Source organism: Saccopteryx bilineata, chromosome 2 (genome assembly GCF_036850765.1).
Source record: "Saccopteryx bilineata isolate mSacBil1 chromosome 2, mSacBil1_pri_phased_curated, whole genome shotgun sequence".
Taxonomy (NCBI): Eukaryota; Metazoa; Chordata; class Mammalia; order Chiroptera; family Emballonuridae; genus Saccopteryx; species Saccopteryx bilineata.
The window spans coordinates 343,267,547-343,290,505 of NC_089491.1; the positions used below are offsets into that span (position 1 = coordinate 343,267,547).

The 22,959-nt window shown below is 51.7% G+C and overlaps 2 protein-coding genes across 3 annotated transcripts; both read right to left on the minus strand.

Annotated features, from left to right (window-relative positions):
• Positions 1-313: 313 nt before the first annotated feature.
• Positions 314-9,532, minus strand: LOC136323443 (putative DBH-like monooxygenase protein 2). 2 transcript variants are annotated; one of them, XM_066255286.1, is made up of 13 exons: positions 9,223-9,532; positions 8,184-8,330; positions 7,516-7,677; positions 7,181-7,264; positions 6,228-6,395; positions 5,995-6,097; positions 5,643-5,809; positions 5,238-5,350; positions 4,890-4,986; positions 4,425-4,484; positions 3,247-3,377; positions 1,356-1,470; positions 314-1,061 (listed from the first exon to the last, which is right to left on the minus strand). In XM_066255286.1, exons 1-13 carry the CDS (start codon positions 9,508-9,510, stop codon positions 819-821), a joined length of 1,878 nt encoding a protein of 625 aa, XP_066111383.1. In that variant the 5' UTR covers positions 9,511-9,532; the 3' UTR covers positions 314-818. The 2 variants fall into 2 exon arrangements, with proteins under 2 accessions (XP_066111383.1, XP_066111384.1); XM_066255287.1 differs by having other exon boundaries at positions 315-1,061; positions 5,238-5,329.
• A 6,458-nt stretch (positions 9,533-15,990) lies between these two features.
• On the minus strand, positions 15,991-21,657 carry PRSS58 (serine protease 58). Its single transcript, XM_066255288.1, has 5 exons — positions 21,618-21,657; positions 19,464-19,602; positions 18,971-19,227; positions 16,232-16,377; positions 15,991-16,140 (listed from the first exon to the last, which is right to left on the minus strand). The coding sequence occupies exons 1-5, from the start codon at positions 21,655-21,657 to the stop codon at positions 15,991-15,993; spliced, it is 732 nt and encodes a 243-aa protein (XP_066111385.1).
• Between the last annotated feature and the right edge of the window lie 1,302 nt (positions 21,658-22,959).

The following is a 22,959-nucleotide window of genomic DNA, read 5'->3' on the forward strand; positions in this document are numbered from 1 at the left end:
CTCTTCAACAGGTCCCAGGCTCCCGAGCTAGGGACCACCGCTTTCCACCTTGTCCTTGACCTGTTCTCAGAGCCCAGTTCAGCTGGCCTGGCTAGTTAAGGATCTTCCCACCTGCTGACCTGAATGTTGACAATGGGACATTTGATGAGATTAAGATCGTCCAATGGTACAGGCACAGTGAAAAGAGCAAGGACTGCGTTATGTGTGGTCTATGGGGCCACCAGTGCCCTCGAATGCCTTCCCCCGAGCAATTCAAGAGACCTCCCAGCTGTCTCTCCTGGACCAAGGCCTCAAAGGAAGGAGACGGCAACAGGAAGCAAGTTTAGTTCTATTTAATTTACGTCTTAAGCTCTGTTCCTTACAAGCACAGCCCCTCTCCTCACCAAATATCACCCATGTGACTTGCTGCCTCTGCTGTGGGGAGGATTAGACAGGAACGCCAGGAGAAGAGAGAAACAGGAGCACCCTCCAGGGCCTGCATGGGAGGTGGAGGGTTCCCAGGGCTCTCCGCCTGTTTTCCAGCCCCCACCTCCCACCCCCGCCCCATGTGGCATCCCCTTAGGCGAGACAGAGCATGGGACTTCTCAGAGAGTGATCCGCTACTTCACACCCAACCTTGCATCCAGACTTAGAAACTCCGTGGTCCCACAGGTCCTTCTGAAGCAGATGAGTTGCCTAGCTGCAGTGCCCAGACCTGCAGTGTCCTGGGGACAGATAGGGAGCTTTGGGGGAACCACAGCAGAGGGTGTTTTCTGTGTTTGATGACCAGGGAGGACTGAGCAGAGAGGGGCCTGGGTATCTGCTATGAGGAGAGGGTGTCAGACTCCAGCCTGCAGGTTGGCAAGGAGCCAGGAAAAGGCCCCCTGTCCAAACAAGAGGGCAGCCATGGGGAGGCGCCATGGAGTAGCAGTGCCCACAGCCGAGAGAGCCCCTGGTGCTGCCCTGAAGCCAGCGGGGGTTTCATCCTGGGGCTCCACTTTGCCCCCCCATGACTCCAAGCAGGGCCCCCGAGGCATCGGGGTGATTTCCGGAATCCAGCCCGTTGTGTTTTCCACGGTCTCCTGCAGGAGAAGGAGAGCAGTGGGTAAAGGTAGGAGCCTCCCCACCTTGTTTCTTTCCCTGGGATCTTACTTGGTTATCCCCAGTCCTTGCAGCCACACGGGCTAACTGGGGGACTCCATTCCCACCCCCTAACCCAGACCTGCCTCGGCCCAACTCCCAGCTCCCCAGCCTCTCCTCCCCCGACCCGGTGTTCCGACCATTGTCATTCACTTCCCTCCTTCTCCATTTCTGGCCTCTCCCAACACCACCCCATCCCCTGACTCTGAGGGGGCAGTGTCTCCTAGGACACTCACGTCAATGGTCTTTATTATCACGGTCTGCTGGGCCTCCTTGCAGGCTTTCTCAGCCTTCCTAATGCTCTCTGGGGTCCACTCGATGTTGTTCATGGCCATCATGCCCTCCATGGAACTGTGTGGGTGGGGGCAGCGTGGTGGTGACAGACACTAGCTTAGGCTTGACTTACAGCTTTGACAAAAACGTGCATGAAATACCCTCAGTTTTAATAAAGTACATAGAAGAAGACATAGGTACTAAACTCATGGACCTGGGTTTTAAAGAACATTTTATGAACTTGACTCCAATAGTAAGAGAAGTGAAGGCAAAGATAAATGAATGGGACTACATCAGAATAAAAAGTTTTTGCTCAGCAAGAGAAACTGATATAAAAATAAACAGACAGCCAACTAAATGGGAAATGATATTTTCAAACAACAGCTCAGATAAGGGCCTAATATCCAAAATTTACAAAGAACTCATAAAACTCAACAACAAACAAACAAACAATCCCATAAAAAAATGGGAAGAGGACATGAACAGACACTTCTCCCAGGAAGAGATACAAATGGCCAACAGATATATGAAAAGATGCTCAGCTTCATTAGTTATTAGAGAAATGTAAATCAAAACTACAATGAGATACCACCTCACACCTGTTAGATTAGCTATTATCAACAAGACGGGTAATAGCAAATGTTGGAGAGGCTGTGGAGAAAAAGGAACCCTCATTCACTGTTGGTGGGACTGTAAAGTAGTACAACCATTATGGAAGAAAGTATGGTGGTTCCTCAAAAAACTGCAAATAGAACTACCTTATGACCCAGCAATCCCTCTACTGGGTATATACCCCAAAACCTCAGAAACATTGATACGTGAAGACACATGTAGCCCCATGTTCATTGCAGCACTGTTCACAGTGGCCAAGACATGGAAACAACCAAAAAGCCCTTCAATAGAAGACTGGATAAAGAAGATGTGGCACATATACACTATGGAATACTACTCAGCCATAAGAAATGATGACATCAGATCATTTACAGCAAAATGGTGGGATCTTGATAACATTATAAGGAGTGAAATAAGTAAATCAGAAAAAAACAAGAACTACATGATTCCATACATTGGTGGAACATAAAAATGAGACTAAGAGACATGGACAAGAGTGTGGTGGTTACCAGGGGTGGGGGGAGGGAGGACATGGGAGGGAGGGAGGGAGGGAGTTTGGGGGAGGGGGAGGGGCACAGAGAACTAGATAGAGGGTGGCGGAGGACAATCTGACTTTGGGCGAGGGGTACACAACATAATTTAATGACAAAATAACCTAGACATGTTTTCTTTGAATATATGTACCCTGATTTATTAATGTCATCCCATTACCATTAATAAAAATTTATTTAAAAAAAGAAAAAAGAAAAAAAAAAAAGAAATACCCTCAGTTTTGTTAGTGTCTGTTTCGTATCAACATAAACTCGAAAGGATGCCTTACAACTCGGAGAGACAATCACGAGTTTGGCAGAAGAAGAGATCGCATCCAAACTCAGAGATGAGAATTTTTAAGACTAAAAGAAACTTCTGATTCTTTAAAGAAGTGGTTTAAGGACATCTGAGGGCCAGGATGTCCAAGGAGGTTGGTGGGGTGACTTCAAGGGATCTGGCAATGCCCTAAAATTGTCTGCAGAATGGGGTACATCTGCCCAGATGTGCATTCTTAGAAAGGAATTTCTGGGCTCCCACCAGAGTCTCAGAGAGGAGCCTCATCCCCAGAAAATTAAGGGTTACTACTTGAAAGTCAGCACAGTCCCACTGAATCAGGCAGTGCACGAGAAAAAAGGAGATCAAGAACCCGTCCATAGGTGATCTAACTTCTAGAGCTCACACTTGAGGGTCTTATCGTCTGGGATGACTCACTCTGCTGCCTCCTCCCCCAGCTCACGGGCCACGGAGATGATGTCAGGGTACCCCATGCAGCTGGAGATGTTGTTCCGGGGGTAGTAGAAGAGGAAGACGAGGCACATCTCATTAGTGGTGCTGGGACCCCCCTGGAGGAGAAGGGGGGACAGATGGAGGGACAGCAATACAAAGGCATGTGGAGAGCATGAAGCAGGCAGAGAGGATTTGGGTGGTCACGGCACCAACGGAGCTGTCTGCCTTTCCCCAGCCAGCTCACTGGGCCTTACTCACCACTCCTCACTGCACCTCTCCCCTCCTCCTCCTCCTCTAGTTCCAATCAGTGAACAGTTATTGATACTATTTACAAAGAAGTGCCCACATAACTGCCCTGTCCTCTACATTCCCACTGCCACTATCTTGGTTTGAGAAGAGAAGACAAGATAATTGAATTTGTTGAAAAAAAAAAAAAAGAGCCTCTTCTTTGAGATCGTCTCCAGAATCCCCCATCGGTGCCCATGTAAAGGAGGGCCTGCTCAAATAGGTTACCTGTTCTCATGCCTGTAGTAGGACCTTATGGTTTTCCCCGGGGACTTCCCCGAGTGCACACTGTCCACCTTGTATCAGAATCATTTGAGTGGCTGTATTTTCTTCACAGCAAGCAACTCCTTCTGAATTGGACAGGCATGAAACCATTCCTCACACCCAGTGTGGGTGGGGCTCTTTGTGGCCATGATAACAAGAGCTAACTCTAATCGAGCATTTGCTACCAGTCAGGCAGTGGCCTAGTTACTCTACCTGTCTTTATCGACTCTCACAGCCCTCTCAGGCGATGGATAGTGTTATTGATTCTTGTGTGAATTAGAAAGCTGAGACACAAAGGGGTCGAATAACTTGTCTGAGAATAGAAGGCTACTAATGATTGGGTTGGCATTCAAACCCAGGCTCTTCAGCATGATAATGTGTTGTCTTTCCATGGTCTTAGTGGGTCATGGACAGAGGAAGTAGGGAATCCTTGTACCCATCTTACAGTCTCTGGGGGTGTGAGAACATGAACAGCCCCGTGTGCATGGGCAACACCCCTGGAGAAAGGAGGGGGGTGCAGCTAGAATAACCAGTCACTGGGCAGCCCAGGCCAGGGGCAGGGCTCTACTCTGAGCCTATTGTCAAGGGGACTAAGGCGGGAGAGCGGTACTTACAAAAGTCGGGAAGTCTCGGTCCAGCGTCTGGTAGTGACACTCTATCAGCAGTTCGTCTCCCTAGTCAGAGTGAAACGCAAAGGCCAACAGAAAGACTCCAAGGGGCCTGGTTGGTCATAGAATGCTCCCGACTAAGAGCAGCGAGCCCGCCCCTGCCGGTCCCCGCCCCAGCCACGCCCCCGCCCCAGCCACACCCCCGACCCAGCCACACCGCCCTAGCCATGCCTCCGACCCAGCCACACCGCCCCAGCCACACCGCCCCAGCCACACCGCCCCAGCCACACCGCCCCAGCCACACCGCCCCAGTCACGCCCCCGCCCCAGCCACGCCCCTGACCCAGCCACACCCCCGACCCAGCCACACCGCCCCAGCCACGCCCCAGCCACGCCCCCAACCCAGCCACACCGCCCTAGCCACACTGCCCCAGCCACGGCCCCGACCCAGCCACACTCCCCCGGCTCCCACCGGCTTGATCTCCACCCGACGCGGTAAATCTCGGGTCTCCTGCAGATTGAAGTCGTAGGAGTCATCTTTGCAGATCGTGCGGAGTTGTGTTCCATTTCTAGAGGGAGAGGGAGAGAGGGGACAGGGATAAGACAAGGAGGATGAAGTGGGGAGTATGTCTCGATGAAGGAGCCGTGTGTGGGATCAGAGTGTGGGTGTCAGTCGTCACAGCCTTCCTCCCCGCTCTGCCCTGTGGACAGACCCGGCTCCCCCTTACTCCCAACCTTATGCTGCAGCATAAATAGCTGTTTCTCAGATTTACTCCCACGTGCACGGGGAAGGCTTCCAACCTGTGTCTTCTCCCGGTACCTGTACTGCACGGCCTGCAGAGCCCGACCAGCCAGGTGGGTGTGGAGCAGGTAGCCATACACCTGTATGTCGGGCACCGGGGCGCCGTTCATCTGCGATAGGGGGGAGGGCATCTGGTGAGATGAGAACGCTCACCATGTCCTGCCCCTTGCTTTACCACCGTCAATATTTAACACCTTCCTCTCGTGACTGACCTGGAGCCCTTTAATCTGTACCTGCCTCAGTCCCCTTGTCCTCAAAGCCCCACCTCCTCCCATCCCTTGCGTAATCCAGGTGGGTGATATTCCTGAGCGCTGGAGCGGGGTCATCGTCCATGGGTGGGGCTGGGCTGCGTGAGCTGTGGACCTGACCAGAGCTGGGGTGGGGGGCTGGGACCCTCCGGGGAGGCGGCCCTCCCAGCCTCACCTCTTCAAACCTCTCCGTCTTGCACAGCCCGTAGGACAGGAAGGACTCGGCGCCCGGAGGGATGAAGTGGATGGGGAAGGTGAGGAAGCCCAGCTGCAGGACCCCCATGTCGTATTTGCGCAGCTTGGCCGTGTAGTACATCCGGATGCCCGAGGAGTCCCGCACTCCTGGAGCAGAAAGGCACGGTCGCGGAAGGCAGGAGAGCGGTCGCAATGTGGGAGAAGGAGGCCGGGCAAAGCCGGAGGTGGGGTGTGAGCGGAAGGGGTCAGCATGCACCCCTAACACCTTCCCCACACCTAGCAGCATCAGGCAGCCTGCCCCGCGTTCTTCCATAAATGCTCTAGCCGCTCACCGGGAAGGTTGCGAAAATTGCTGTAATGAACCTCTAGCCGGATCCACTGGGGGTCCGAGGGCGTCCCAATAGAGACGCCCACGTCGTCTGGAAACTGGTAACTCTGCAGGATGAACAGGGAGAGGGCAGCAAGAAGGGCAGGGAGCTGGGTGCAGGGGCCCTTCCCGGCCTTTCAACCACAGTTCCGGACAGCACGCACCCCTGAGCATCCTGTCTCTCAGCCCAGGACTCACCATGCCCCCGACAGCCCAGCCCACAACGACCTGGGAGCAGAGGGAGAAGGCGGGGTCAGCGCCGTAGCAGTCGCTGATGCCCGTGGGCAGAGCGCTGGCGTTGCCACAGGCGTACACGAGGATGTGGTGCACCATCGTCTCATTGTGGTTGACCAGCTTGGGCTCAAACTGCAGGGGGCGGGAGGAGGGGGTAAGGGTCATCTCTGTCATCCTAGTCCCCACACTCCCCTTCCCCAGATAAAACCATACCCATTCCCCCCCGGCTGCTCTCTGTTTCTCTTTCTCTTCCAGGTCTAATCTGCTTTTCTCCCCCAACCTGTCATTCTCCTCCAACTCTCTGTCCCCTCTCTGGACCTACCCCTTTGAACCCCTTCCCTGAGTGCACAGCACGCTAAATCCCATGCTTCGGCCTTCCCCTTAATCACCTCATCAGTCCATGGTAACTGAGCGTGTGACCACTCCTTGTTGGATTCTCCCTCTAAAGACAATATGGCTCCCACACATTTGCCACTCGGTATAAGACTGCACTTTCATTTACTTGATCAAAATTGGAATCAACCCCAATGTGCAAGTGGGTGACCAAGTTTGAGTTCCCTTGAGCCAGACATCCCTGACGTGACAGCCCTGGGTGATGGCCCTCCCAGCCAGCACCTCCTCCTGGGCCAGAGTGAGGCTGACTCTGTCCTTCACAAATGCTTATGAATGTGTCACCTTCATCCAAACCTCGCTGCATGGTGGGGCTCGAGTTAAACAGTGCTGGGAGCTATAGCTCTGGGCACAGGAAATCATGAAACTATCACATCCACCCAACCTGGCCTGTCCCCACGCTGGTCCCCGCTGCCTCCCTCCTGTGTCCTCCCAGCCACCGTCTGATGACACCATCCCCTCGCAGTCCATGTGCCCACTGAGTGCTCAGCCGCCGTGGTAGCGTCCCGCTGTGTGGGCCACCATACCTTGTAGATGTGATGCTTCTTCCTGACGATGGGGAGAGGGAGGAAGGTGCAGGCGTACGTGGTGTCCTCCTCGGGAACTAGAAACTGGAGGGAGACACACAGAGCCCAGGCTGGGCTGGGAGTGAGGCTGCTTCCTAGAGAGCGGAGAAGAAGGCCGGCCCGGGGAAGGGTGCTCACGCTAAGGCCGGGCGGGCCATCGTCTAGGGACTGAGGGAAGTCAGAGAAAGCTCACTGCCAGGAACGTACTGAGTACTGGGAACAAGAAGGGGGTCTGGCTGGAGAGGGGCAATAGGAAGGGGGCCGGAGTAGGCTGGGTGGGACTGAGTGGGTCTTACATCTGTGATCTCCAAGTCATGGATGATGGTGTCCTCGGGGGTGTCAAGCTCGTCTGGGTGGACTATTTGTAGCAGGAAGATGGACTTGACAAAGGTCCGTTCCCGGTCCAGCCTCGGCGTGTCGTCCAGGCCGTAGGCGGCCAGCACCCTCATGGTGTCGCTCTGGGGGAATTGTGGGCATTGAGGTACTGCCCATGAGCAGTACTTTGCACACACCACACCCGGGCACAACACAAGCCAGCTGCTCACACCCACACAGTGGGATGGAAAGAGCTTCAGGCGGGGGTGGGAGTAGAAGTGGGGGTGTCAGAGCTAGTCTGGTCCTAGTTCCACCCGAGGCCAACTCGCTGGAAACACTGAGCAAGTTACGTCCCCTCTCTTACTCCTGTCCACGATGCCCTGAAGTTCAGTGCAGTGGGACAGGCGCTTCCAGTGGGGGAGGCTGGGGAGGGCGGGGTGGGCACTGCGTCAGGTCAGTGGGAAGCCACCCTGCAGGGGGCTTGTGGGTTGTAAGAGGGGACCCCCGTTGGGATGGGGAGAGAGGAAGTCCTGGGGACTGTGGCTGGCTGCCTGAGAGGTAGGGGCCCTCCGGCGTGGAGGTGACTACACCTCCCCAGGAGGAGAAGCTGCTTGCTGTCAGCTGCTCCCCTCCCCTCCCCCAGGTCTACCGTGATGTCTTGGTCGTGAGGGTCACAGGAGCGGAAGGGCCTGGAGAAGCGCATGGTGGTGTAGACGGCGTCTTCCGTCAGCCCCAGCAGCTCGGCGTCCTGACTCCCGTCCTCCTGCAGGGTGTCTTCACCCACCAGGTGCCGGTCCTGGAGTCCAGTGAAGGTCAAGGCATAAGAACCAGGGGCCCCAAGTGGTCATGCCTTGGGAGCAGCTGATGTCCCTTTTGCACCCCCCTCAGGCACTAGAGCTGCAGACCCCAAGGCTTCTTTATTATGTCATTTGCTCCCAGGACAGAGTGCAGCATCAGGGCGGGTCCTTGAGGCAGAGGGATAGACAGCATCTACCGAGAATTTCACCGCCTGACCCTGCTTGACTTCTGTTTGAAATCCCAGCTCCATCAATCCTAATATTCCTGTATCCCGAACCCTTGAAAGCTCACTTACTCTCCGAACTCTATGCTACTCATTCTGCCTTGTGGCTCTTCCCAGCAACACGTCCCCATATAAATGTGGTTCAGAAGGATGAAATAAGGGGAGGGGCGAGCCGCTGCTTCCCCTGTGAATAGGATAATAATCGTCCACCTCAGTGATGCTGTGAGTTTTAACATGCAGACTATTTGGGGAAGTGCCTGGTTACTTAAGAGTAAGTAAGAAATTCAAGCTATTATGAATGCTTCTGCAGCTGTTGTTATGAGACTATTTCTTGCTGATTGAGCTTAAAGGAAATTGAGGATGAAGACTGTATCTCAAACAGCTGTGACAGCCCCCGCCCCCAGTGGCCAGCAAGGCTACAGTGGGCTATGGCAGACAGGACCTCCTCTCTCAGTCCAATTCCTTAGCACCTAGGGACATGCATCTACGAGACATAGACTGACTCCTTCCAATGGACCATTTCTGTAGGGAGAGGTCAGCAGCCAGCAGGTATTCTGGGCATGTGTCTGCATATATCTGGAAAATGTGGATCCTTCCTGGACTCAGAACTATCCTGAACCCCAGCGAGTGACCCTTATCCTCGGAAGAAAGTCGCCCTCCGACTTACCGAGAAATAGACATGGCCGTCAGGCAAGACCCCTCCAACAACCAGATCGCCTCCCACGATGGTGTAGCGATTTGTGACCCCCAAGCCCACCCAGCCAGCCGTCCGGACCTGGAGCTCAAAGGTGATTATTTCAGCCTCAAGGTCAAAGTCCCAGCTCAAGAAGACAACATTGGAAGGGTCTAGGAACCTGGAATAACGCAAGCGAGATGTGGGGCCGAGGCGGGTGCCTTGGGAGGGGGCCACCAGGACCATCAGCAGGAGGAGCCGGAAGGGAGGGGCACAGGCCATGGCTCCGGGGGTCTGGGACAGCCGTCCTGCGGGCGACACTCAGGAAGTGAGGACTTATATGTGCTGCTCCCTGTGCCAGGCACCGTGCCACAGGGGAGGGACAGGCTGGGCTCTTCTGATCTGATCATTCCCTGGGTTCAGAGTGGGGCCACTTACATAACCCTGGGGATGCAAGGTATCGGGGAGGGTGCAGAGTGGACTGCTCTTGCTGGACTGGGGCCCGTCATGAAATTCTTGGTAGTTAATCTTTTAGGCTCTTCCACCCCAACCCCATGCCAGTGTCCTGCCAACGGGGAGCTCGCAGAATCAAGGGGGTTTAGTTTCTCCCTCTCCTCCCTTCTCTTCTGCCCTTCTCCCTTCCCCTCCCCTCCCCTCCCTCCCCTCCTCTCTCCTCCCCTCTCCTTCTCTCTCCTCCCCTCTGCTCCCCTCCCCTGCCCTGCCCTCCCCTCCCCTCCCCTGCCCTCTCCTCCCCTCCCCTCTCCTTCCCCATCCCTGGGTCCTTGGACATCCTTACTGAGCACTTGTCCTATGGCACAGGTCCCCACCCCAGCCATCATGGGCATTCTCTATTTTGTTTATATACAGAACTGGGGCGCAAGCAGGGCTGGGGGGTGCGGTGAGCCTGCCCATCAGGCCCCAGCCCCGCAGTGGGAAGGAGAGATGTGGTGGGGAGCAGGGGAGGGGAAGGCGGTGATTTCCATCTCCAGGAGGAGTCTTTGCTGCTAAGCCTGGGAAGGACGTGCAGAGGTGAAGGAGCCATTATCAACTTCCAGGTGGCGAGCCTGGGCAGCTTTGGTGTCTGCACAGTCCTGGGTGGAGGGAGGAGGAGGTGAGGGGAAGAGGAGGAACAGAGCAGGCATCGACAGGAACTCGCCTTTGAGAGGGTTTGTGCTTCATCCTTCCCCCCACGAATGGTTTCAGAGGAGTGACCTGTAGGGACTCCTGCTGGAGGCTTGGCCCAATGTCCCCACGGGCCAGCACTTGCTTTGGTATTGTGCAAATAATACTAAGTCAGAAGGAATGTTAAACTATTAGAACACAAGAGTGAAGAGGGATGTTAGACCCACCCAATATTCCAAAAATTCCCACCAACTTCATTTGTAGATGAGGAAACAGAAAGGCCGAGGGAACATGAGCAGAGGCTGGTCATCATCCAGATACGGCGGACAACACAGGACACAGGGCCCTGCCCCAGGCCAGGGCTCTCCCCGTCCCCCCGTCCCTCCGTAGGTCACAGACCTCACAGGGCACAGCCCCTGCCATGCATTTTCACCAGGGCTTGTCCTGGAGGGAGATGGTGTCATTGTGGATGGCTTCTTAGGGAGGGGAGCAAAGTTCTTCCCTCCTGGGGTCAGACACAGCTGACCTGCAGCTGGAAGTCATCTCATTGATCCCCAGTGTCCTTCCTCCATTAGACAAAGGAGAGGCTCAGAACCATGAACAAGGACATGTGTCCGGAGAGCCTCTCCTAGCCCAGAAACTGGACCACACATCTCCTCGTATGAATTCAGCTCAAACAGCGGTGGACGGGAGCTGCCTATGCCTCCATTCAGAGCGTGCATATTCTTGTTGCTTGCTGAGCTCTTCAAAGCTGCTACGGACCCTGCTGAGGCTGTTTGCAGCTGCCAAGAGCACCCTAGCAGGAACCGGGGCGCGGTGGGGGAGGAACACGTTTCCTAGCGGGGCAGCGATAGTGCCCAGCTCTGAGCAAGGAACAAGGTGGGGAGCTAGGCAGCCACCCGGAAGGAAGAGGCTTACCTTGGCCCAGGACAGGAGCCAGGCCAAGGCCAGAGGAGGAGCCTGGGCGGCAATGACCGTGAGGATCAGGAGCTCAGGGAGGAGATAACAGGCGTGTTAGAGACATTCTGATCCCAATCACATTTCGGGATTAAGGCAAAGGGACGGGGTGGAAGGGAGACAGGATAGCCAGCCCTGTAAACTGAGATGTGCCCGGGATCCCTTATCCTGTGATCCGTCTGGCCCGGCCTCAGTGCTGGCGTCCGGAGGGGCAGAACCACGGGACAGAGCAGGAGCCAGCCACTGCAGTGGGGAATCTGTCCGTGGGCCTTCCTGGCTTCCCATGGGGCCTTTCTCTCCCTTTCCTCCTTTGTCCCCTTTCCTTTCATTGTCTAAGCCCCAGAGTGACTCTGTCCACAGCGACACTCAGCATTAAATGCACATGGCTTGCTGAGATAAGGACACATATATCTTGGTGTGGGCATTTTTCTGGTACTCAGGATGTGTGCTTTGGGTAATGCCTCCCAGAGCGGTTGGGGACAGGTAATGGGGACAAAGGCAAAACTGAATCAGCGTGTTCCTTAGAAGGTAACACAACTGACATTTTGTGCATCATTACAGTGTGCAATTTTGAAATCGGGTGATACAAAAGATATCAGTGAAGTCACTTTATACACAAAATTGTACAGAATGAAAATCTGTATTTTTTATTTAAATCAAGAAACATACCGCTTCAAAGTTAGCAAGCCAAGTGAATTATACACTGTATTATGCTGCCACCAAATGGATCCTTTGTCAGAATTATGGGAACTCTATTGTTGTATGTATTAAAACTTCAGAAGATTAAAAAGAGAAAAATGAATCTGGGAGGTGCAAACTCAGGATGGCAGGGCACTGCTGGGCCCCAATGTGGGGACTCTCCAGGGACATGGGTCCGCAGTCCTGCCCTGCTCCAATTCTCTTCATTTATTGACTTGAATATCGTGCAGTTTCAAGTCTTGAAATAGTGAAGTTCAATTGCTAAACTCCCCTGTGTCTCCACACTGCTGTCTGAAAGATGCCGAGGTTGGAGAGATGGTGGAAACAGGGCCTGATTTTAAATCTAATTTCCCAAATCACTGGTTTCCAAGCTTTCTGAGAAATAAGGCCTTTTAATGGTAAAAAGTCATGAGGAGTTGTGATTTTAATCTCCGCTGATTACTAAGTGGTGGACAATCCGAGAAAGATAAAAACTGCTATTCATTCTGTCAGATTTTAATTGAATCAGAAATTCGCCACTGAAGAACAGAAGTCCACTTCACAAAGAGCTGACTCTGTGCCAGGCCTCATTCTAAGAAATTTTCTGTATGAATCCATTTATTCCTATGAAATAGCTCTCGTTATTCTCTCCATCCTACTGGTGGAGACGCTGAGGCTAGGAGACCAAGGTCGCATCGGCTAGGTAATGGTGGCACTATGAGTCATTGGGAAAATACAATTGAAAACAGTTTCTGAGTTTTCCGATTCAGAAAATCTTGTCACAAAGGCAGGAGGGAAATAAAACATTTTTATTACTGAATAAACATTAAATCAGAATGCGACACATAAGCCAGGCATTTTTTAAGACAAAGATACCTCAGCCTTTTTTTAGGCCAGCAGACACAACCCATTTTACACACACACACACACACACACACTCTCTCTCTCTCTCTCTCTCTCTCTCTCTCAAGATAAGCAGTGATCAGTCCTCAGGTTGGAGGACTTGACAGGACCTTTTGTGAATCCATAGTTCATCCCAGGGTAATGTGGTCATTGGGTGTCCCTCTGTGTTTGCTAGCTGGTTTTATCCAAAGGAAAAATAAACTTGAGGACTGGGAGTCATTTGCAGCTTGGTGTGGGGGTCGGTCCCGCTGTAAATTGAGTTAGGCTCATCCCCCTTGACACGTGTATTTGAAAGAGGTGGTTACAGTTTTTTTTTTTGGGGTGGGGGGAGGCATCCCTGGGTCTTAACCCTGGATCGAGTAGTTTAGCTTTCAGAAAGATCTGCATGCATTTCAAAGAGACAGAGAAAGAACTTTCAAGTTATCTAAAGTAAAATGCTCTAAGAAAGTGGAGGGGGGTGGGTTGGGGTAGGGGGACCTTCCTTTATTTGTAACCTGGAGAATTAAGCCTCTGGTATTGGATTTATATCTGCCCTTAGAGAGGGAAGTGCGGGTAACTGGAGATGAGTGTCTGTTGTCTACGGCCCAGTGGGGCCTTCCCTCAGCCTCTGCCCAGATGTGAAGCACAAGGGGGAGGAGAGAGGTCCGTGTTTAATCTACAAGGGTCCTTTGGTTGCACTGAGATAGTTTAATCCCTTGGGAAGACATGAGGCACAATTCAGAAGCGCTGTTCTAGGAAGCTCGGGGACTCTGGGGCACTAGGTGACGGTGGGGAGTGTGTGTGGGGGGGAGTGGGGGTTGGTACCCAGGAAATGGGAAACCGTCTCCAGTTTGAGGGTTGAGGCCCAGTGAGAAGATGAGACAAGTCTTAGTGTTTCCTGAAAAAGCCACTCCCTCTCGAACTTCAGGTCCAGGGAGTGTCAGCCACTAATCGCCGCCGTGCAGGCCAGGGTCTGGCTCTCCTGCCTTGCTGGCCCTGCTTCATTGCCCGCTGTCCCACCGCCCTCCTGGAGGGGTCCCGTGGGGCCAGGGGATGACCTCACTTCCCATTCTGTGGGGCTGGGTGCTCATGGCTGCTGTGAGGACAGGTCAGATGCCAGGCAGGGAAAGCCACTCAGTGGGTTGATGGAGGGGATAGGGACTGGGTCACTGGGTCACCAGGAGGCACAGAGAGTTTTTCTTCCTGATCCCAGCATTGCCTGGACTCTTCCAGGATAGGCTCTCGCCCTGAGAAAGTGCCCTTTCTGTTCCCAGCTGTCTCCTAGCGGCATCACTCATGGGATGCCCCTTTAGGATTTGGCTGCCCTGGTTATTTCTGGGGGTGACCCCCAGCCTGGCCTGCCTCTGTTTCCAGGTACCACTGTGGACTTGGTGGAGCAAAGGCCCCAGTGGGCCCTGGTACATCGTGGACAGGCTGAAACCCTGAGCTGCTTCCTGAGGAATGCCCAGTACCCCTGGATGAGCTGGTACCAACAGGATCTCCAGGGGCAACTCCAGGTGCTGGCCAGCCTGCGGTTTACTGGGGACAAGAACGCCATATCCCTTCCTGGAGCGGATTACCAAGTCACTAGGGTCGATGAGGAGGAGCTGAGGCTGCACGTGGCCAATGTGACCCAGGGCAGAACCCTATACTGCACCTGCAGCACAGACACAGTGAGAAACCCTCCTTGGCCCAATGAATAAAAACCACTCCAGGTTCCCACCCACAGACCCAGGCTCCTCCTCCGCAGGCCTGCGGGTTCTCGCCCCAGATCCTCCATCCTGGCATCTTTACTGCAAGCAGAGTCCCACCAGGGACCCAGGCTCTGGGGACTCGTGTGAGACCATGGCTCTGCCACCTGTGGGCTGCAGCGAAGACTTCACCTCTCTGAAACTTCGTTTCCGTGTCTGTAGAGTCCAGACAGTCACTCTCCCCGGGTGAGAGGGCCCCTGCGAGCCTGAAGCATCCCGGCGCAGGTGAAGCCTTCAGTATAAGACACAGGTAGGCAGCAGGCACGGAATTCGCATTAGCTCTTGTCCACACAATCCGCGTACAGAAAAAGCACACTGCATTTTTAATATCAGTCTCAGCGCCCAGGAAGAGAAGGGACGTCTCCATTGTGGCCCCTCTCTCACACCTGGAATAAATAAATAAACGCCCACTTTTCTAATTAGAGCCACATCCTCCTTGCCTGCCACCCCTGCAGCGGCTCACACCCCAGTCTGAGGTGGATCTTTTTAAAAGGAAGGTCCTCAGAGAGGGCCTATCTTGGAAAACTCTGGAATCCACAAAGGAGGGCTGACCCGGTATACACCTGTTAAAGAGCCAGGACGCAGAGCCAGAGGTGCACCTGCAATCAGAGGGGGCGGGGCCAAGGGGCGGGGCCAAGGGGCCGGGGCGGCTACATCTGGGGACCACCTGCTGGGCGGTGCATTTTGGGAGAGGCTGGGATCCTGAGACCTCCGCAGAGGTGGAAGGCGGGCCAGGCTGCAGTAGCTGAGACACTTCACTCTGGCTCGGAGCATCTTCATCTCAAGTGAGCAGGTAAGTGGGGTGCAAGGTGGGGTACCTGCATCTCTTGCGGTGGGCGGTGTGGGTTGCAGAGCGGCTGGCAAGCGCACTTTCCGCGGCGTGTGTGCAGAGGGGGAGTTTTTTGTCCACCAGGGGGCGCCATGTGCCCACGGTTCTCCACGATCCGCGCAGTTACTGTGTCGGCTCTCATCCCTCTCTCGGGCAGTAGTAGGAGTGTTGTCACCCAAAATGGCTATTGGGTGGCCTTTTGTTGTTATCGTTGTTCTATAACTCAGTGATCAGTTTGTCAGAGAGAACACTATCCCCACTTTTATAAACTTCAATCGCCTAAGGGTATTGAGTTTGCCATCTTTATTGATAGAGAAAGACCACTGTGTAGTCACAGGGTAGGTTTGTACAGGTGACCTCTGTTGAGCTGAAGGGAGGCAGGGATGCAGGATGTGACCCAAGGAGTCTATTTAGATTTGATTGAGAGGCGGGACGTGGTTACCAGCTGTGTCCATTGGTCCTATATTGATTTGATTGGGAGGCGGGACATGGGTACCAGCTATCTCCAATGGTCCAATGGTCCGAAAGTTCCACCCTGGGAGCTCAGTTGTTTCGGATTGTGTTTTCAATCCAGGGCACATAGTTCAAGATTTTGGTGTAGATGCCAACATCAGCTCTCAAAACACATCCATCTGCGAAAGTTAGGATTCCTTGAAGTACCTCATTGCAGACTGCTGGGGCACTTGTGACTTCCTGCCAGGGAAAAGGAAACCGGGTTCTCTTTCTGGCCACAGGCACAAAGAGCAAAAATGGGAAAAGGGAGAGGTCGTTGAGAGTACCTTACCTTGCAGGGCTGCCGTCTTCCGGGCACAATGCCCAAACACAGCATACTTTTTGTGATACTTTTGTGGTGTCTTTGATAGGCGTCTTGGCACCGAGTGTTTGAGATAACAGAGACGTTCCCGTTCTGCAGGGAGTTGGGCTCTTTGGCTGTCAGAAAGACAGGAGGAAAACACCCTTAAGCATTTTTTGGATACCACACCTTCTCTTCCTCTTCTCCCTCCCCCCTATTTCAACACATTTCTTCTTCTCCCAGCAGAAACGAAAGGAGGCCAAAGATAGAAATCAGAACTGTGGCAGCTAAGACAACAGCAAATGATCAGATTAACAGTTTCTCTTGATATCAGTATGTATACCTTCCAAATCAGATGAAACTCTTGGAAGTTTATATGTAAACATGAGAGATCTCTGCAGTGACATGAAATGAATAACTTTAAAACTTTCTGGAAATTTAAACATTTAATGAGTGTTCCTTTGGGGTGGAATTTCATTTATTTATTTAGCTTTTGTGTTTATTGTTTGTCCCAGATTTTAAATTCAGCACCGACTCTCTTTTATTTCTTGAAATATATTTTACTTGCAATGTTGTGTACATTTAAGGTATTCCACATATTGGTATGGTGTATTTGTGTGGTGTAAGATGATTATTGCTCTTGTGACAGTAGTTAACATCAAAATCACATCACATAATTACCACTTCTTCTTTGTCTTGGGAAAAAGTAAGGTTTAGTCCAGGTGTGGCCAACAGTTTTTGCCCCTGGGCCAAATTAGAAAGAAAACGGGCTGGATGAAATATTAAAATTAAAAAATATTAAATACAAAAATGACTCATTTAAGTAAACAAAATTTTATTATGTAATTTGTTTATGAATAAATGTAAGTGATTTAGTACAACAAATTAACAAAAAAATCTTTATAATGGAATTTTTAAAAAAAATAAAGAAGTAGCGTGAATCCATTCGACCAATTGGAAGTTAACCCTAGATTAGTCACATGTGGAATTCTTTTCTGCATATCATTATCCTCTTTAAATATATCCATTTCCAATAATCAAAGACGCTTTCGCTTCTGAGTAGCTGAGAGTTTAACTTTCATTGTTGTACAATGGTTAGATATCGTAGTTTACCTATAATGATTTAAAAGTACCACTTATTTCATTTCCACAGTGCGTCGTGCAGAGAATATTAAAAATTTAATCGCGGGCTGCATAAACTCATTACGCAGGCCGGATTCGGCCTGTGGGCCATATGTTGGTCATGCCTGGTCTAGTCCCTTAGCAAGTTTGGTTACAATACAATATCGTTTCTATTCACTAGACTGCATTATTAGATCTCCAGGACTTATTTATCGACTAGTTGCAAGTTAGCATCCCTAACCTCCATGCCTATTTTTAGTTGGAAGGAATTTAGAGAGCTTGAAGCCTAGTTTTTGGTTTGTCAGATCAAAAACTCTAGTATCTGCTCAAAAAAAAAAAAAAAATCACTCCTTCCAAACTGTGGTGTCTTAGTGTATGATGTAAGTAACTCAAATAAGTTACTCATGAGTAAAATTTTTCCAAGTGGACAATATCATAGTTTTGTTTCCCTTGTAGCTAATCCACTACCCCCTTCCCCAGTATTCACTGCTGTCTTGATTCATAGTTACAGATAGCTGGTTAGAATGTGCATGAAAATTTTGGGATGGATGGGGGCAGACAGACACAAACTTAGACAAGAGAAAGCTGTCTTAAGTTTGTTATTTTGTTTGTTTCTTTGTTTTTATGGAATCTGAAAAGTGTGACAAAAAAGAAAGCTTAATTAGAACATGTGGTCAGCAGTTTCAAATTATATACAGGAGACCTTTTTTTGTGACAGAGACAGAGAATCAGAGAGAGGGACAGACAGACAGGAAGGGAAAGAGATGAGAAGCATCAATTCTTCGTTGCAGCACCTCAGTTGTTCATTGATTGCTTTCTCATATGTGCCTTGACCAGGAGGCTACAGCAGACTGAGTGAACCCTTGCTCGAGCCAGCGACCTTGGGCTCAAGCTGGCGAGCTTTTGCTCAAGCCAGATGAGTCCGCACTCAAGCTGGAGACCTCGGGGGTTTGAACCTGGGTCCTCGGCATCCCAATCCGACGCTCTATCCACTGTGCCACCACCTGGTCAGGCTACAGGAGACCTTTATGGCTAAAAATCATGAGAGTCATTTTTTAACTTTTCTGGATAACAAAGAGAATCTTCAGAATGTTATCAGTTCAAAATGTTTCAAAAATATTTTTTTAAACTTTTAATGATGTATCAGTCTTCTACTAGGAAGGTCTGGTCTGCCTGATTGAGCACTATATTATGTACACATACACCTTCTGTTTCCTACGCAACTATTATTTCATATTTCAAGTACTTAAGGCTCTGGATTGCCTGAATAGTTTGGAAACCTCTGGTATAGTTTTAGAGTTCAGACAACTGAGGGTCCAAGGTGCAGCGGCCCACCATCACATAGCAAATTAGGACCAGAATGCAAGTGTCTCCTTGGCACAGACGCGACGTCTGTCACATATGAAAGCAAAGAGGATAGAAAGACAGTTGGGAGGGTGGGTGCTTGAAGGCTTCCGTCAGTGAGGTGTGGGGAGAGGAGAAAGGAGATGAAACAGGTGAATAAAGAGTTAGAACAAAGAGCCGGGGAGAACTTCAGAAGCCAGGAGCAGAGAAGGGGAGGAGCGTGTCCGATTCTGGGAGGAAAACGAGGAGCTTGGAGTCACTAACAGATGTCACAGAAGCTGTAGCCCCAGGTGGAGACTGTGCACATGGTGTGTTCAGGGACGGGTGCTTTGGGCAGGCTGACCAGGTTCACATAGTCATTGACTTTGATGTAGCTTGTCAGCTTGATGAGCATTAGGTTATGCTCAATAGAGGTGACCAAGAAATACGGGTGGATGATCATTTTCTCATAGCTAACCACTTGCACATTCTGCTCAGTGAGGCTTGATGGATTCGTAATCCCCAGCTTTACCTGCAGGTTCCTGGAACAGTGTGGGTGTCGTTGAGAGGACTGAACAGCAATGGCTTGTCCATCCTTCTGGGATTTTATGAGCTCCTCCCCAAAGACTCATTCCTCCACTGCTGAACCACCCCAGGCGGCTCTAGTGAACCGCCCCAATCCCATCTAATGAATGAGCAATGGTCCCGGGCAGGGCCCTGGGGCTGTGTCCAACCTGAGCACCCAAGTGTGGAGGGGCACTGGGGGCCTGTCACTCACGGCAGGTTGCAGTTAGCAGCTGTAATCACCCACAGCGGGTGGATCAGGACTCCCACGCAGGGCAAGTAATCGGATTTCAAGTAGGCCAGGTAGCGGGGAGCAAAGCTGTCTGGGTCTTCCGGGTCAAAGGCCAAAGCACCTGGAAGGAAAACACTGACAGAAAGTTCTGAGATTTTTTTTTTCCGGGATCACTTCGAGAAAACAAAGTCCAATTGCTGCGTAGACCCACGTTTCCCTACCACCCCTCCAGTCCCTGTAACTTGAAGCTGGTTTCCCTTGTTGTAAAATAGGAAGAAAATGATAGAAACATGTTTCTTTCCAAAGAGAAACGGTGTTTTCCCTTTTGATCATCACTAAATATTCTTCTGTTGAAAACACAAGCTTTTTCTTTTTTTTTTTTTTTATGGCATTTTTCTGAAGCTGGAATCAGGGAGAGACAGACAGACTCCCGCATGCGCCCGACCGGGATCCACCCGGCACGCCCACCAGGGGGCGATGCTCTGCCCACCAGGGGGCGATGCTCTGCCCCTCCAGGGCGTCGCTCTGCCGCGACCAGAGCCACTCTAGCACCTGAGGCAGAGGCCACAGAGCCATCCCCAGTGCCCGGGCCATCTTTGCTCCAATGGAGCCTTGGCTGCGGGAGGGGTAGAGAAAGACAGAGAGGAAGGAGGGGGGGGGGGTGGAGAAGCAAATGGGCGCTTCTCCTATGTGCCCTGGCCGGGAGTCGAACCTGGGTCCTCCGCACGCTAGGCCGACGCTCTACCGCTGAGCCAACTGGCCAGGGTCAAAAGCTTTTTCAAATACCTCCCGCAATTCAGTGGGCCTGTGTCAAATCCACTCACAGAGAACTTGGCTATTTTGATCATTTCTGGAATGCTTTGACCAACCTTATCCTGTCCTCCCAACAGCAACGCAAGGCAAAATGGTCTAAGTGTTGTTTAAAAAAGAGATCAAGTGCTAACAGAGTCTAAGCTGAGGGCACCGTCCATTTATTCCACAAGAAAATATTGAGTGCCTATGTGTGCCAGGCTCTGTTTGGGGTGTTCGATCTGTAAAGTGAACAAAACAGAACTATCCCTGCATCTCAGACATTCTAATGAGTGGAGACATTTGGTAATACAAATATAACACGTAGGTGGTGATTAGAGCTTTGGAAACTAAAGTCAAACAAGGAGAGAGGGGAAGGTAGTAGCAGGTGTGTGTGTGTGTGTGTGTGTGTGCGCATGCACGCGCATGCACACTGTGCATTGTTACATCAGCAGTTAGGCAGATCGTGTGGATATGAGAGATGACCGGTGACATGTGTTGGGGGAGGGGATGGTCAGATCTCTGGGGACAGGATTCCAGGCAGAGCAGACAGCTGATGAAGAGTCCCAACACCTGTTTCAGGAGCATCATAGGGGCCGATGTGGTTGGCATGGTGACTGGGGGGAAGGAGAGGAGAGGGGAGGGGACAGGGACCACAGAAGTGAGGACATGGGCTTGCCTCTGAGTGTGATGGGCGTGCTGTGTGATAAAGGGCAGTGGTCATTTCCTCGTGGGGACGTGCTGAGTGTGGGCGGACAGGACGGAGAGGCCTGCTGGGAGAATGACTTGATAATCCAGGCACGAGACAGGAGCTCGGAGCATGGTGAGCCGCGGAGGTGGGAAGATGTGGTTGGTTCGGGATTTGTTGAGAAGAGGGAGTCAACAGAAATTCCCCAGCTGGTGGAATGGGGGTGTGTGAGAGAAAGAGGATTCACAGGTACCTCCAAGGTGTCTGCCTGAATACTGGAGCCATACCCAGATGAGACCTAGACCCCTGAATGCTTTAGTGTCCACCAGCTAGATCCCCTGTTCTCAACCCCCTGCCTCCACTTCTCACTGTCTCAGGACCAAGTCTGTCCTGCTCAGGGTCAGCTGGTCTGGGGCTGGGCTTCCAGTGCCCATGCCCCCACAGAGCACTGGGCAGTCTCCCTGCAGTGAGGTGGCAGGCAGTGTCGCAGGAGGTGACCCGGGGGTGGGGGGCAGGGCAGTGGTGGGGCGGGCCAGAGAACTGGGCCTACACCGCAGTCTGGGACGTGGCTCTGTCATTAGCCGCCTTCCATGTTCCCCCCACCTCTCACGTGTCATGTTCTTGGTCTGGTAAGTAAAGAGAGATGTGCAGATACTCACTGGGCAAGTTCAAGACCACCCAGAAGAGGACAGACTTCATAATGATGTCGAAGGCTTGTCAGAGGATGAGGCTCGGCTCAGTCTCTGGAAAGAATGGGAGAGAGAAGGCAGGAAGGGTGGTCATGTAGGAAAAAATTACCATCTGAATTCTTTTGGTGGCAGGATCCAGTCCCAGAAACGGTGTTTGTCAGTCCAGTAGGTGGTGGTACCAAGTGTCAGAAGGACAAGAACAGAGATCGGGTGACTCAGTCCTTGACACAAAGAGAACAGGTCGACATCTTACACTCCATCCAATTAGAAAGTACCTCATCTGACAGACATTGGAGCTCACAGCGTGCCCTCAGCCTGCTCCTTCCCCTTTTGTCAACTCTGAAATCCTGTCCCTCTCAGAGCTGCATGCAGGCCACCGGCCCCACCCGTCTGTGTGATGCTAGCCTCTCTTTGTGTGCTGCTGACATTCCTCTCAGGGGCTGTCACCTGTGCTTCCCTCAGCCCCCTGCCTGACACCAAACACCTCCTCGGGCTGTATTAGCCCTTTTCATTCTTCTCTTTTCTTTTTAGTGAGACAAAGTGTGTGTGTGTGGGGGGCAGACAGGAAGGGAGAGAGATGAGAAGCATCAATTCTTCATTGCGGCTCCTTAGTTATTCATTGATTACTTCTCATATGTGCCTTGACCAAGAGGCTGCAGCCCAGCGAGTGATCCCTTTCTTAAGCCAGTGACCTTGGGCTCAAGCCAGTGACCATAGGGTCATGTCTATGATCCCACGCTCAAGCCGGTGACCCCGTAGTAAAGCTGGCGACCTCGGGGTTTCGAACCTGGGTCCTCAGTGTCCCAGGTTGATGCTCTATCCACTGCGCCACTGCCTGGTCAGGCAGCCTTTTTCTTCATGTCACTACTCAGCCATGTAGTCAACCAGCCAGCCCCTGACTTATGTTATGAGTCTGAGCTGTGCTAGGCGCTGGATTTACTGTTGGGGATCCCTGGATGTGAGGACATTGTTTCTGCCTTCAGAGACCATAGAGGCTAGGGGAACAGCAAGGCCATTTACGGGCAGTTACAAAATGAAGTATTCAGAGCTGAAAACCTAGTGTACCGCTGTCTAGGTGGGGATGTTTGCAAAACACATTATCTGTTACATCATGTGTGTCCCAAATAGTATATAAGGGAGTCTTAAAACTCAACAATTGCAACACAAACAATAAAAAAGTGGGCCAAAGAGCTGAATAGACACCTTACTGAATGTGGCCATGACAAAATAGCACAGACTGGGCGACTGAGACAACAGACATTTGTTTTCTGACGGTTCTGGAGACTAGAAGTTCACGATGAAGTTGCCAGTA

What these genes read in the sequence shown, in the direction of transcription:
- LOC136323443 (XM_066255286.1), bottom strand. Translation starts at nt 9,510, where the DNA reads ATGGCCTGTGCCCCTCCCTTCCGGCTCCTCCTGCTGATGGTCCTGGTG. An exon ending in ACGGCCATGTCTATTTCTCG is followed by an intron (nt 8,331 to 9,222) that starts GTAAGTCGGAGG and finishes ACTGGACTCCAG; the next exon opens with GACCGGCACCTGGTGGGTGA. An exon ending in AGACGGAGAGGTTTGAAGAG is followed by an intron (nt 5,351 to 5,642) that starts GTGAGGCTGGGA and finishes TCATCTCACCAG; the next exon opens with ATGCCCTCCCCCCTATCGCA.
- PRSS58 (XM_066255288.1), bottom strand. Translation starts at nt 21,657, where the DNA reads ATGAAGTCTGTCCTCTTCTGGGTGGTCTTGAACTTGCCCA. An exon ending in CTACAGCTTCTGTGACATCT is followed by an intron (nt 16,378 to 18,970) that starts GTTAGTGACTCC and finishes TCTTTCTGACAG; the next exon opens with CCAAAGAGCCCAACTCCCTG. An exon ending in GAAGACGGCAGCCCTGCAAG is followed by an intron (nt 16,141 to 16,231) that starts GTAAGGTACTCT and finishes TTTCCCTGGCAG; the next exon opens with GAAGTCACAAGTGCCCCAGC.